Genomic DNA, 12,605 nt, shown 5'->3' on the forward strand with positions numbered 1-12,605 from the left:
AGCAATGCATAGAGATGTACTGTATATTGCAACGGCCTCAGTGACTGAGATGTACATCCTTAACACACACATACTAAACATATAAATCTGAAGACCCAGAGGAGATTAAATTTGACACCTGACACATAGCTGGACAGATTGACTCAGGCTCATCTCTGGCCTCTGCTTTCACACCTAACCTGTTTGGTTAAGGTAAAACAAACCCTGGTGCGTTTGGCTGGTTAGTAAATCTGTGTATGGTTCATTCTTTGATTATTTCTGTTTTTGTTTTTCTGTTTTAAACCCAAAATGGAAAAATATTGATTTTGATATTTAACGTGTCCGATTAGTTAAGGTTTGTGTGTTACACTTGATAAACCTGCAGCAGATGGCGCAGACACTTGTGCGATGGCGGTGCCCGATTAAATGTAGGCTTATTAAGATGAGCTAAAAAATCAACATACAGTAAGTCGGTTTTGAGTTAGAAAAACAGGAGGCTCAACTTTCAGTTTGTAACTTACTAGCAACTGGGACAGGAACAGGAACGCCTCAGCGGTTGCTTGACCAATAAGAGGAGTGAACCTTTTCTGGTGGTTTGTAGTGATGCATTTTGGTTCACTTGAATTTTACTTTGTGAAAAGAAACTTGACCAAAACGTTCCAAGTTTACAAACTCATGAAGTGATTCGCACCAGAGCAAACATACTACTCTACTCTACAAACTGCTCGAGGCATACTCGACGTTTGCTTTCTAACAATCAGTGTGGTACAACTTAACAAAAATTAAGTAATCTTACAGTTTCTCTTATACAACTTCTGTCAATATCGAATCCTCACCAGCATGGAAAAGGCTAACATGTATTCAACAGCTTATAGTCTTGAAGACACTTTTATATCTACGAGGCAATATTATTAATACTGACTTACAGTAAGTACACTTACGTCATACTGTATGTCTTTGGTCAAGTCACATTTTAGACACACAATACATTTACTTTATATTAGTGTTTTAGGGTAGCAGAACATTAGCAAGAGAAACTGTCTTGTTAATGAAAGGTAACAGGTGCTACATATACAACAGCCAATATGTTTGTCATCAGCTGGGTTGCCTGTTCAGTTGTCCTTAAAGGTGAGTGGCTCAGTGGAGAAACCTCCTTCAGGCATTTTGCAGGCAGCAGCCTGAATCACAAACAGAGGCTACAACAGAGAAAAGAGTCTTATACTTGAGATTTATCTTGCGTGCCCAAATAACACTGTAGTGTTGAGTATGCTATGCTTGTGACTTCACAGGAAATGTTGAATCAAGAGCAAAATATAAAAAGGTCTCTCAGTGAGGAAGCACTCCATAGAGTGAAAGGTAGACTGTGGGTGTTTTCTTTTGTTGTACTTTAGTATCTTTTGCTCAGAAGCAATTTCTCAGCAGGGCTGGTAAACATGAGTGCGCCCTGTGCTGCTCACTTATGTCAACTTATATCATTTTTACTTTGCCACCATTTGGGGAGCCAATAGGGGATGTGGGGCATATCCCAGCATGCCCTTGGTGCTGGCATGGTAGCACAAAGTCACCAGTCGATCATATGGCTAACACACAGATATTTACACCAAGAGGCAATTTAAATCATCACTTCACCTGAGCTGCAATTCTTTAGACTGTGGGAAGGAAACTCAGACAAACACAAAAGAAAATCACGCAAACTCCATTTAGGAAATGTTGATTGCCTTTTGAGTGGCGGGGTGGTGCAGTGTTAGCGCTGTTGCCACACAGCATGAAGATTGTGGGTTCAAACCCCGGTTGCCCTGGCCTTCCTGTGTGGAGTTTGCATGTTTGCTCCGGCTTCCTCCCACCATCCAAAGACATGCAGGCTACGTTAATTGCTGTCTCTAAATTGCCCTTTGGTGCGAGTGGTTGTCTGTCTATGTGTGGCCCTGCGATGGACTGGTGACCTGTCAGCTGGGATTTGCTCCAGCCCCCTGCAACCCTGTACACATATAAGATAAGCGGTTGACGATGGATGGATGACTGTATTTCATGTATGTCTTTGCATATCAAATGACAATGCTTCATTGTCATAGATGTTCTATCATCCTGGAAACTGAACTCATTTTATATTGATAGTCCCCTCAGAGTAAAAGGAGGAGGCAGACATCTATCACCTGGCCTTTAATAGTGGTATGAAGTGGGACCTTGGGTGACGACAAGAGATGTCAGCAGATGATGGACAGATGGGAGTTCACCACCTGATGATAGATGGGCCAGTAGTTGCTCTAACACTGTCATGTCTCCTTTAGGAATAGTCCATTCATGCACCAAATCACACAAAGCACATACAACCATCCCTTCTGTGCCTCAACTTCAAAAGTCACACCCTACCATCCCCTAATTTAAATTCCCAAAGCTCAATTTTGCTCTTTGAGTATTTGAGATAAAGAGACCAACACAGCAGGACCACTGTACTGCTGCACATGACGCCAGTAGTCTCATTACTCTAATTCTGTGTCATGCTGTGATTTGCACAGGGTCCAAATGAAAGACTAGTACTATTCATGTGCCAGAGCGATGCTTTATATTGAAATTCACATCACACAGTAAAAAGAATACGGCCCGTAACATTAATATATTCATCATAAATCTTTTTGACATTATTGTACAGTAATTGAAACTGAAAGCATGTAACAATGTCAAATTTAAAGTTGCAAATTGAAGTCACCAAACATAGTAGGGCTGTTTCTTTTGCAGGGCTTTTCTACATGAAAAAAAAAAAATTTTGAGGGTCAGATAAAAAGAAAAAGGGAGAGTATTTCTGATTAAAACTGGGTCTGAGCAAAAACAAATTTCACAGAGTAATTGCTGTAAATGGAATTATTTCAGTCTCAAGTAGAGACACCTACAGTCAGTGATGGACCCTTTTTACACAATGTCTCTCACATGTCCCCAGAGAAGTCCATTTTCAGCTTGTTCTCAGTCAAGTGAATAAATGTGTCATTACTCAACACCCTCCCTCACACTCCTTTCCACTCTCTCCCTCTCTGCTGGCCACACCCTCCTTTCTTTTACCATACCAGCAGTGCCCGACGACAAGCCATTTGTCAAAACAACGTTTTTATTGCTATTACTTGGTCACATTATTCTCTAATTATAACTTCTACACTTGTGACATTTGCACAGCCATTTATCCCTCAGCTTGAAATTAGCTGTTAACAAATCATCAGGCTCGTAAAACTGCCTAACAGGGCTTGATATGACTGAGCTTATGGCCTTTTATGAAACACAGCGATAATAACGGATATGTATTTTTTTATTATGGCTCCCCTGAGAGATATTGTGGATGTTTGATAAATTGGATTCAGAGATAACTTTTGCCTTAATTTGATGCTAAAGTTACCAGTCTGCGTTGTTAAATAACCTTGATTCTTGCAGACTAGTTTGACATTGGTGAGGTCTGGGAGCTCAAGTTGAACTTTTATAAAGTGTGCCTCCAACCTGAGGACCAGACGAGCCCTTAGGTCAAACATTCAGACACACAGACACAAACATATTCTTCAGTGGATTCCAATGGGCCAAGTCAGAGCAGGGTATGGATAGATTTTTTTTAATCCTTAGTTTTAGCTCATGCATTTCTCCCTGTCCATCCATCTTATTTTAAACACACAGTGAATCTTTCTCTAATACCCAAGGCTAATCAAAATGGTATGAGACCAGCTTCAGCTATGAAATACATAATGACTTTGGATCCCCATGTAGCTGAACTACCCCATCTTTAGTTAGTTTTCCTTCCTCGCATCAGAGGTTACCAAACTCTTTCAATGGCGAAGGAAATACATTTTATTACTCTGGGAATGATGCTGTGGAACCAAGAAATATGGTATCTGTAACCTTAAAGCACTATTGTCACGTAATTTACTTGAGTTGAGATTAAAAATAGACAAAATAAACAAAACAGGTCATGTGGAAAAAAAAATTTTTAAAGGGAAATTTCATATCAAATGATGGTGCTGGTGCCGGAAGAACAATAGATTTTGCAGCAGGTGAACTCAGCTTTCACAGAGACATAGCACCACTGAGGAATGCATTGCTTCCATCGCCTACATTTACCATCAACACTAATTGATAGGGGTGTGACGAGATCTCTTGAGATAAAATTGTGATGATATTTCTCGGCAGGTAAAAAGGTGTCTCGCGAGACTCACGCAAATGACATTTTTCGCACGCTGTCAAGCCACACATTCATTTCCTCACGCAATGAAATACAAATGTAGTATAACTGATAAGATAGACTTGCTTATTGACACCGGCGTAACCCACTGGCGCTGTGAGTGGTAACGTAGCTGATATTTTGCAACATATACATCTAAAAGATATTTGAGGACTGTGAGCTGCACTTTATCGGAGCTGCTGAAGTTAACGTGTGTAGATTTGTGGTGAGATTTCTGCCTGATCAAAAGCGTTTCATTTACTTTCACACAGTCCCAACCTGCATCGGTCAAACCATCTGAAGGGGATAATGTTACTACCAGCAGATCAAAAATGTAATGCACAACAGAGTATAGGGCAGGTAGACTCATTATATTCTTTTATAGTTAGGCTATAGAGTTTGAATTGTCACATGCCACCTGAATTTTGTGTTTCTCTTTATATAAATTTTAAAAAATCACCATAAAGTGGTGCAGAAAATTCATCATAATGCAGGAAATAAAGTGTTTAATGCTCAAAATATTATTTTTTTTAAATAGTGTTAAAATCTCATCTCGTCTCGATCTCATGAACCCAATCTCGAATCTTGTCTTGTCTCGTGGGTTAAGTGTCTCATCACACCCCTACTACTTGGACATCAATCCCACACCAGTTTTCCCTTTGAAGGACAATTTCAATATTTTTAAACCTGGGAACTATTTTCACATATTTTGGTGTTGAAATGACTAGTAGGTACAACACTTTTTGGAAACCGTGCAGTAGATGGCTTCAGCCGGCAGCCACAAACCGGCTGCGGTGGACGCAATTGATTCCTTTGGGACAATTGCGCCCATCAAAAAATGCTTCTTTTTGCCACAGACAGACTCAGACTGTTATACAAGATGTCTTACAGCATCATGGAAAAGATCCCTATGAGTAACTCCCGGTGACACCCTTTTTTTTTAACAAGAAACAGAAGTCTCTCTCAAGGACTATTCTCATTCTGAAATCTTGTGAGAGGTGAGGTGATGCAGGAAGATGACGGTGGAAAGTGAGTCAGTTGGAGAGAGGAGTTTGTACTAACGATAGGAAATCAAGTCTTGCTATCAGTTCCTCTATGTACACAAACTACTCTCCCTTGTGTCCTGCATGTAAAGAGATCATCCTGGTATTTTCACTTCTTTGCTGGTGTTTTGTAAAATGTAAAAATAGTTAGGGCTCATTCTGGAGCAGTTACGTTTTAAATGAATCTGACTCCATGGAATGAATCCAAAGCAAAAGAGATCACTTTCGTTGCTTTCTTCAGGTCCTGTGGACAAATTGGATGCATATTACTTTTTGTTTGTTTTCTTCTTGACATTATAATTCCACATTCATTTAGTTTAATCTCCCTTTCCACAAGTGCTCTTAATTGCTTTGTTGCCAAGAGCATGAGTACAATACAAATACAAATATACAAAGATACAAATTCTTCATGATTGACATATTTGGATATTTTTTCTCTTTATTAACAACCACTGTTTACAAAAATATATGAAAATAAAACCTCTTTCTAGTAAATGTAATTTTTGTATTTTTAAAACATTAACCTCTGGACATTGGGGGCAAAATCACTGGTTTGGAGAGCAGACAGCTGCAGTTGCATCTAGCAAACAATTACCAATATGCTTCATCAGCTGATATAGGTAACGTCTGTGCTCGCTGGCATTGCACAATGATGATGTGCGCCAAAAGCAACTGTAGCATGCTCACAGGCTCAGACTGCTCCTACAATAAACAGCACAAAATCTCTCATGTGTGATTATCATTTTATTTTTACTCGCCAAGCGGAAGCAAATTATATCATTCACAGAATACCTTTTTAGTATCAGAGGATTCTAACATGTCTGCGTGTGCCAATTTGTTTTGTTTGGAGCACAAGATGAATTGGGACAGCAGGCTCGCCTTTGGGAGAACAATTTGTTTGCTTGTTAGCTTTAAGATCCTGTTTTATCTAGATGCACAAATCCGGCAGTGGCATGAACTCCAACTCAGTGCCTCTGGGAGGAGGGGCTGAAGCCAAGTGAAGCTCTTCCAATCTGGCCCACTTGGTGAGCCTTGCACAACACACACACAGGCCAAAGGAATATGTATAATTTGTTCATTTTATGACTTTGTGATTATGCCGAAAGACATTTCTTGCTTCCCATCGAAAATTTTATACCCTGGCTGCTTTGTGACAAAATGGCTACGGAGATTTTCCGAGTGTGTTTGTATATTTTCGTCTGGCAGTCAAAAGGCCTGCAGTTGGCACCTTGAATGAACTCCACGGCACTTAAAAAATATTATTAACTTAATCCTGTGAAGTCTCAGAGAAATCTAGTCCAGCCCAGCTTTAAGTGCCAGCTGCAGTAATTGCTGCAAGTGTTTTGTCCCCCTGAAGTTTAAATGAAAGGTGTGTTTCACTTTATCAGCAAATAGAGGAAGAAATAGCCTCAGAGAGGACACGTAGGTGCGTTTTGACTGCAAATGTCTGCAGAAGAGGATTAATGTTTGTGGACGATAACTAACCTGATTAAAAAACCCTGATTCAAATTTAACTAATCCAGTTTTTTTAATTGTTGATACCTTAAATAAAGTTTAAGGCGACAGCATAAGCAAAGATTACTTGAAACAAACACTTAAAACAAACTCACACACATTCACAGACGTATGATGGAGTATTTACAGTCAGTGCAACATTATCCAGAATTCCAAGACAAAGTCCTTGTATGGGAAAATCTACTTTGCAACAAACCGGATTCTGATGCGCTCAGATCTCACAGCTCTCACCTAACTCCCAAATAAACTGGAGCCAGCCATTTGCAGCAAACACGCACAGCCAAGCAAACTGTACTGTATGGGCCTGGTAAAGAAAGTCAAGCATCTGTAGTGCCTAAATATTCTTTCTTAGCAGCTGGTGGAGCCCAAACCAGAGCTAAAAGACAACTTAATAGAATAGTACTCCATGTTGCTCTGTGTCTCCTGAATGAATGGCGTAATAGAAGAACATACGTATTATCTTAGTATGTGTTTCTGTGAGGCTTAATACCAACTACTACTCCAAATATTAGACTTGGTTTTGCTGGCATATTCTTAGATCCTTAGTAATTACATTCATAGTAGACACGTCTGAATGTTTCCTTTATGCATCTATCATCTATCAAGCAAACATTTCAGCATCTCAAATGTGACCACCTGCTGCTTTTCTCTGTCATATATTATTGTACATTAAATACATTTGGATGTTGGATACTGGTCTTTCACTTGGCTCTGTGAAATTGTGATCAGAGCCCACTTTAACAACCAGTGGCTTAAGTTATTGTGCACTTGAAGAATGTGTTCAGAAGGTAAACACAGGCTACACATTGTCCTTCAGTTCATGCATTGTACGGCCAAGCACGGTGTTTCAGGTTGTGCCAACGCCCTCTAGCTGCGTGCAGGGGTGTTGCAGCCTCAAAGGGTTCCAGTCCACAGCTTCTCCTCCCCGAAGCTCGCCTTTCATGTCACTAGTGCTACTTGTATGTGCAGACGCAGCCAATCTCATCCTCATGACGCCACCGAGGCTGGGCTCAGAGGGCTTCGATCATAATATTTAACACACCCACCCTGGATGAACACTTGGAAGGAAGACAAGGCAGCGTAAAGGGGACAAATGACAGCCGGGATCCCTGCACCTGCCAGCCAGCCTCTGATTTGACTTCAGCGAGGTTTGCAGCTCTTGTCAAGAAGCGGGACAGAAGTGGGTTTTTTTAATGGAATTTTCACTTTCGTACAAATTATCATCCTAAATACTAAGAAATCTGTGTTTTTGTGGACTATTTCAATCTCTCCTGTTAGTTCTCTCCCAGAAGAAGACAGTTATGACAGATTTGACATCTCACTCCGTGCTGGCAGCAACAGAAGGAAGTAGATTTAAGGAAGAATATCGGTGCTTTAAACAGGACCCCCTCCTCCTCCCTCCTGTTACCTCCTCTTAACGATTTATTTACTGGTCCGTTCTCCTGACACTGTATCCTATTCAACAAGGCAATGACTGAAGAGCACTTCTTGAGCCGCTGCCAGTGAAGTCTCCAGTGCTCACAATGTGTCGCTCTGTCCACCTGTCTGGGAATGAAGATTTGGGACTATTGTAATAATAATAATAATAATAATAATAATAACAATAATAATAATTAGCCTACAAAATAAAGACTGAGCACATCATGGAGTTCTTAACATAGGCTAACAAGCATTATGTGTGCAAAGATCAGAGTAAATCTTCAAACCAACAGCTGCTTTGTCATCGCGTAACACTGTTGGACATCAATGTAAGGTGCGCTGCGCTTAAAGCTTACTCTGTGTCAAGAACAAAAAATGATAAAGATGATATTGTTTCGTAAATTCAGAGTGTTGATACTTATGGTGTTTTTAGTAGCGTGCACCATGCACATCATGATAGACTTGTTACCGAAACTGGAGAAGCGAGCGGCGGGAGCGGACAGCGCGGACGGCGGCTGTCAGTGCGCTCACCACCCGGGCGGGGAGTCGCAGGGCTGGGGGAAGCAACGCGCCAGGTCGGCGGCTGAAGCGGGCTGGCCTAACAAGCACACGCTGAGAATCCTACAGGATTTCAGCAACGAACCGAGCTCCAACCTCACATCGCACTCCCTGGAAAAGATCACGACCGCCGCCGGGGACAGAGCGGAGTCATTCAGGCGCAGTAGACCGTTGGCGGGGAAGGCGGAGGACCACAAGCCGCTCATCGGAGACGCGAGCGGGGGTCGGACCGTCCCTGCCCACGGTGTCTCCCGACTGTCGGCTCTGTTTGAGCATCCTTTATACAAGGTTGACCTTCCTCCCCTCGCGGACGATGACACTTTGTTTAACGTCAACACCGACATCAGGTTTTATCCCAGGACAACAAGGAACCAGGGATGGTAAGCTGATGGGAATTTGTTAAAGTTGAAAGGTTATAAGTGGGATAGTCAGACTGCTACCCTACAACATATTTGACTGGGATGCAAGTAAGGGACCAAAAGTAGGTGGTTGGTTATATGTTTGCCCCATAAAGAAATAGGGTAAAGGAGTTAATTTGGTTTGAAATATTTGTATTCAATTAGGCTATGCTGTTCGATCTTACTCTGCTTATACTACCAAATGTACATGCAGGCCTACATATCTATCTATCTATCTATCTATCTAATCAGTTTACATCTCTTCTATGCCTTTAGTTTAATGTCCACTCATGCATCTGCTGCATCCACCCATCTCTCCTATTATCATGCCATCTTACCTTTTTAGGCACACACACAATTCATGAGTTACCATCCTGCAGGATCTTTTAGTATTCTTGGGTAATACCAGCAAATAAAACCTAATAATACAATATAACCTCATAATACGAACACATAATAGAATAAAGTGCTCTATGCCAGTTCCTTCAGCATCAATTTGTCTGATACAGTTATATTAGTCTATGTTAGACTGCAGCAAATGCTGTAATTATTAATTACATAGACTAAAAATAATCTTTACAGGAATCTGCTTGCACAACAACTTCTTTTAAAATCTCCTCTCCCCCCTTTTTCAGGAACAATGAGGATGGGAATGAAGAGGAGGAGGAGTTCTCTCCAACAGGAGGGGTGACGGCAGAATCTTACCCCAACTGGTTACGTTTCCACATTGGCATCAACCGCTACGAGCTGTACTCCAGACACAATCCTGTGTTGGATGCCCTACTGAAGGACCTGGTCACACAGAGGATCACCAGCGTAGGTGAGTAAGTCAGGGAGAGTTATGTTAACAAGGTGTGTGTGTGTGTGTGTGAAGTGTAGGAGCTGGTGGAATATACCGCATATGTGTATACGTCAGCCTGTACTGTAGATTGGGCTGAATATGTGGCCATTATTGATATCTGTCAAGTAGTGGCCTCATGGTGAACAGACATGTTGGAGGTTTGTTCTTTACCGCTAAAAGTTAAGAACAGCCTGCCAATAAAGCATTTTTGTTTTTGTTTCATTTTAATTCACAGAACTGTTTGATTGTGGTTTGAACTAACCTAACTAAAAACTAGCCTACCTTAAATATTTTCATTACAGTGATACATGTCTCTATCTTGTGATATAATGCAACTGGCAAGAGCAACGTTATTATGGGTAAATAAAATAAAAAGTATTTATTTAAAAAAATAAGACTGTATTAAGTCTTGGGGGGCAGTATCAGCCTTCAAAAACCCAAACTGGTTGAACCCTTGAGTGAGGTGAGTGCACGTGACTTGTCTGAGTGTGCAATGAATCACAATGTGTGGGTTCCTGTGTACACAGTATGATTGTGTGTGGATGTGTGTGAGTAGGAGGCCCAAATCACACACATATCTGGCCCTTTATCTGCATTTCTGCTTATGTGTGCAAGTTTATAAATCTGCGTTCAGCTGCCTTTTCTCTTGGGAACTGGATATGGATTCTAACAACCAAATGACGCAAGTGTACCGGTGTGTGAGAAAACATGCGACCGCAATGTTGGTTAAGTTATGTATCACAGCTGCTAATGACTTAATCATAAATAAATCCACTACAGGTCCCACTGAGGGATATGCAGCAGAGAACATCAGTTTTACTGAATTGAAAGTAAGAATTGGAAGACAGATCGGGAGAAAATGAAAATCACACATGCCTAAAAAACTTAACATAGCTACTAAACATCTTCAGGAGTCTGAATATCTAAACATTGCTTTCATTACTAAATATCCATTACTGTCTGTCATGTGGAGAAACGTTGCTTTTAAACCAGATAAATAAGTGGAATCAGTGCAAAAGGAAGTTAACTTACACTTGCTGTTTTGAGAATATCTGCTCTAATTATAGTCAGAAAAGGAAAAACAAATAGGTCGACGTAGTTGGAGTTTCTGTGAGTTATTTGTCTCTCCGACTGATTTGTATTGTTATTCACTGTTTTCACTGTAAATGAAACACTATAAATGCAGTTTATTGACGCATTATACTGATGCCATCTTATCCAAATCCCCTTTGTGAAAGAGATGTTGTCTCAGTGTGAAGACAAACAACAGTGATTAATATTCACGAATATGAAGCAAATTATTTGCATTATCATTTTTGCTATAGTGGCTTCATACAAACTGGACGGTGAATGCCAAAACATCCTCCTCTGTTCTTATCTCCGTCTATTTGTGCATCAGTGTTCGAAAAGAGTCATTGTGCTTCTTATTGACACTGTCTGCACTGTCTCCTTGTTATTAGGCCCTCTATCTCGCACAGGCAGCTCACAATCATTCACGCCACACATCTCAGCATACACTTTAGTAGTTTGTGTGTGTTTTTGTCCCCTGTGTTTATAATATATAAACCATCAATCTATGCCCAAACACACCTATAAAAGCGCTCTCTGTCTGCTGAATAGAAAACCCAGTGCAGTGTGTGTTTGTCTGTGTGTGTGCCTGGAAGCATGGATTACAGCTTTGCGCCCAGTAATTGGTGCACACACTTACTACTTATCTGTCTCACTAAAATTACAAAAAAAAGAGACAGCATTAGAAAGTTTCCCTGTTCAGCGTTTTCTGCGCAGTTATGCTTCCCTCCCTCCTTCCCTGCTCTGTTTCTGTCTCTCTGTTGGGGCGGGCTGCATGTGGCCTTTTGTTCAGTCTTCAGCTGGACTCATAAATCATACGCACAGTAGCATGCAGTGGCACAGGTGAGAGCAGAGTGGATTCATCATCGTGGCATTGGGATGGGAGGGGAGTCTGAAAGCGGTGGGTGAGGCCCGCAGCTTTCCGAAAGACCAGATAACATGAAGGTTTAGAAACGACGACAGGGGACATCGATTCATTTGTGGACGCTTGGAGGAACAAGCGCTAGAGATAGATGGCTAGATCAACCGAGACACATATATTCGCACACGGATGCTGAGACAGATGGCCTTTAGGAGAATCAAAAGAATGTCTTGTTGAAGTTTCCTGTTGTTCAGAGTCATGTTTGATTGCATGTCAGCGCAGATACAATCCAGAGAAACAATCAGCTGAACTTTGCCAGGGTTTTTTCACAGGGAATTACTTTTTTTGTGTTCAGTTAAAAAACAACATTTTATAAATATCCAGCACCAGGCAGAAAATTGAAGTCAGTCCCTCAAAGATTGTGGCTTATGGGTTTAAGGTTACAGCATTAAAACATAGTTCATAGTCGTTTGCAATCTCTCAAAGGTTTTAGGCTTGCTGTATAGCTGTACCAAGTTGAAGATTACTCTAGGGCAAAACTCCACTTGATCTGGCTGCAGCAAATCTGGAACATGTGTAGGCCTAATGCTCTCAGTGTATTCTTTGGATTTAGTTTCACTCAATATCCATCCTCTGTCGTAAAGCAAAGGCGCAGATCTGAGGTTATGTAGGTTGTACAGCGGATGGAAAAAACGAACGCATTTGAAATTGAGTCACGGCAAATGGGGAG

General features: G+C 41.0%; 1 protein-coding gene across 1 annotated transcript in view; it reads left to right on the plus strand.

Moving 5' to 3' along the window:
• The first annotated feature begins 7,642 nt into the window (after window positions 1–7,642).
• fam20ca (FAM20C golgi associated secretory pathway kinase a) overlaps window positions 7,643–12,605 on the plus strand; it is a 42,387-nt gene continuing 37,424 nt past the window's right edge. Inside the window, exons 1-3 of the mRNA XM_038699707.1 lie at window positions 7,643–7,909; window positions 8,008–9,086; window positions 9,740–9,924. Coding sequence (XP_038555635.1) covers window positions 8,524–9,086; window positions 9,740–9,924 — 748 coding nt within the window. The 5' untranslated portion in view covers window positions 7,643–7,909; window positions 8,008–8,523. The remainder of the gene's footprint in view (window positions 7,910–8,007; window positions 9,087–9,739; window positions 9,925–12,605) is intronic.

This window comes from Micropterus salmoides, unplaced genomic scaffold (genome assembly GCF_014851395.1).
Source record: "Micropterus salmoides isolate LMB-PRFRI ecotype aquatic unplaced genomic scaffold, ASM1485139v1 Ms_hic_scaffold_10, whole genome shotgun sequence".
NCBI classification, from domain to species: domain Eukaryota; kingdom Metazoa; phylum Chordata; class Actinopteri; order Centrarchiformes; family Centrarchidae; genus Micropterus; species Micropterus salmoides.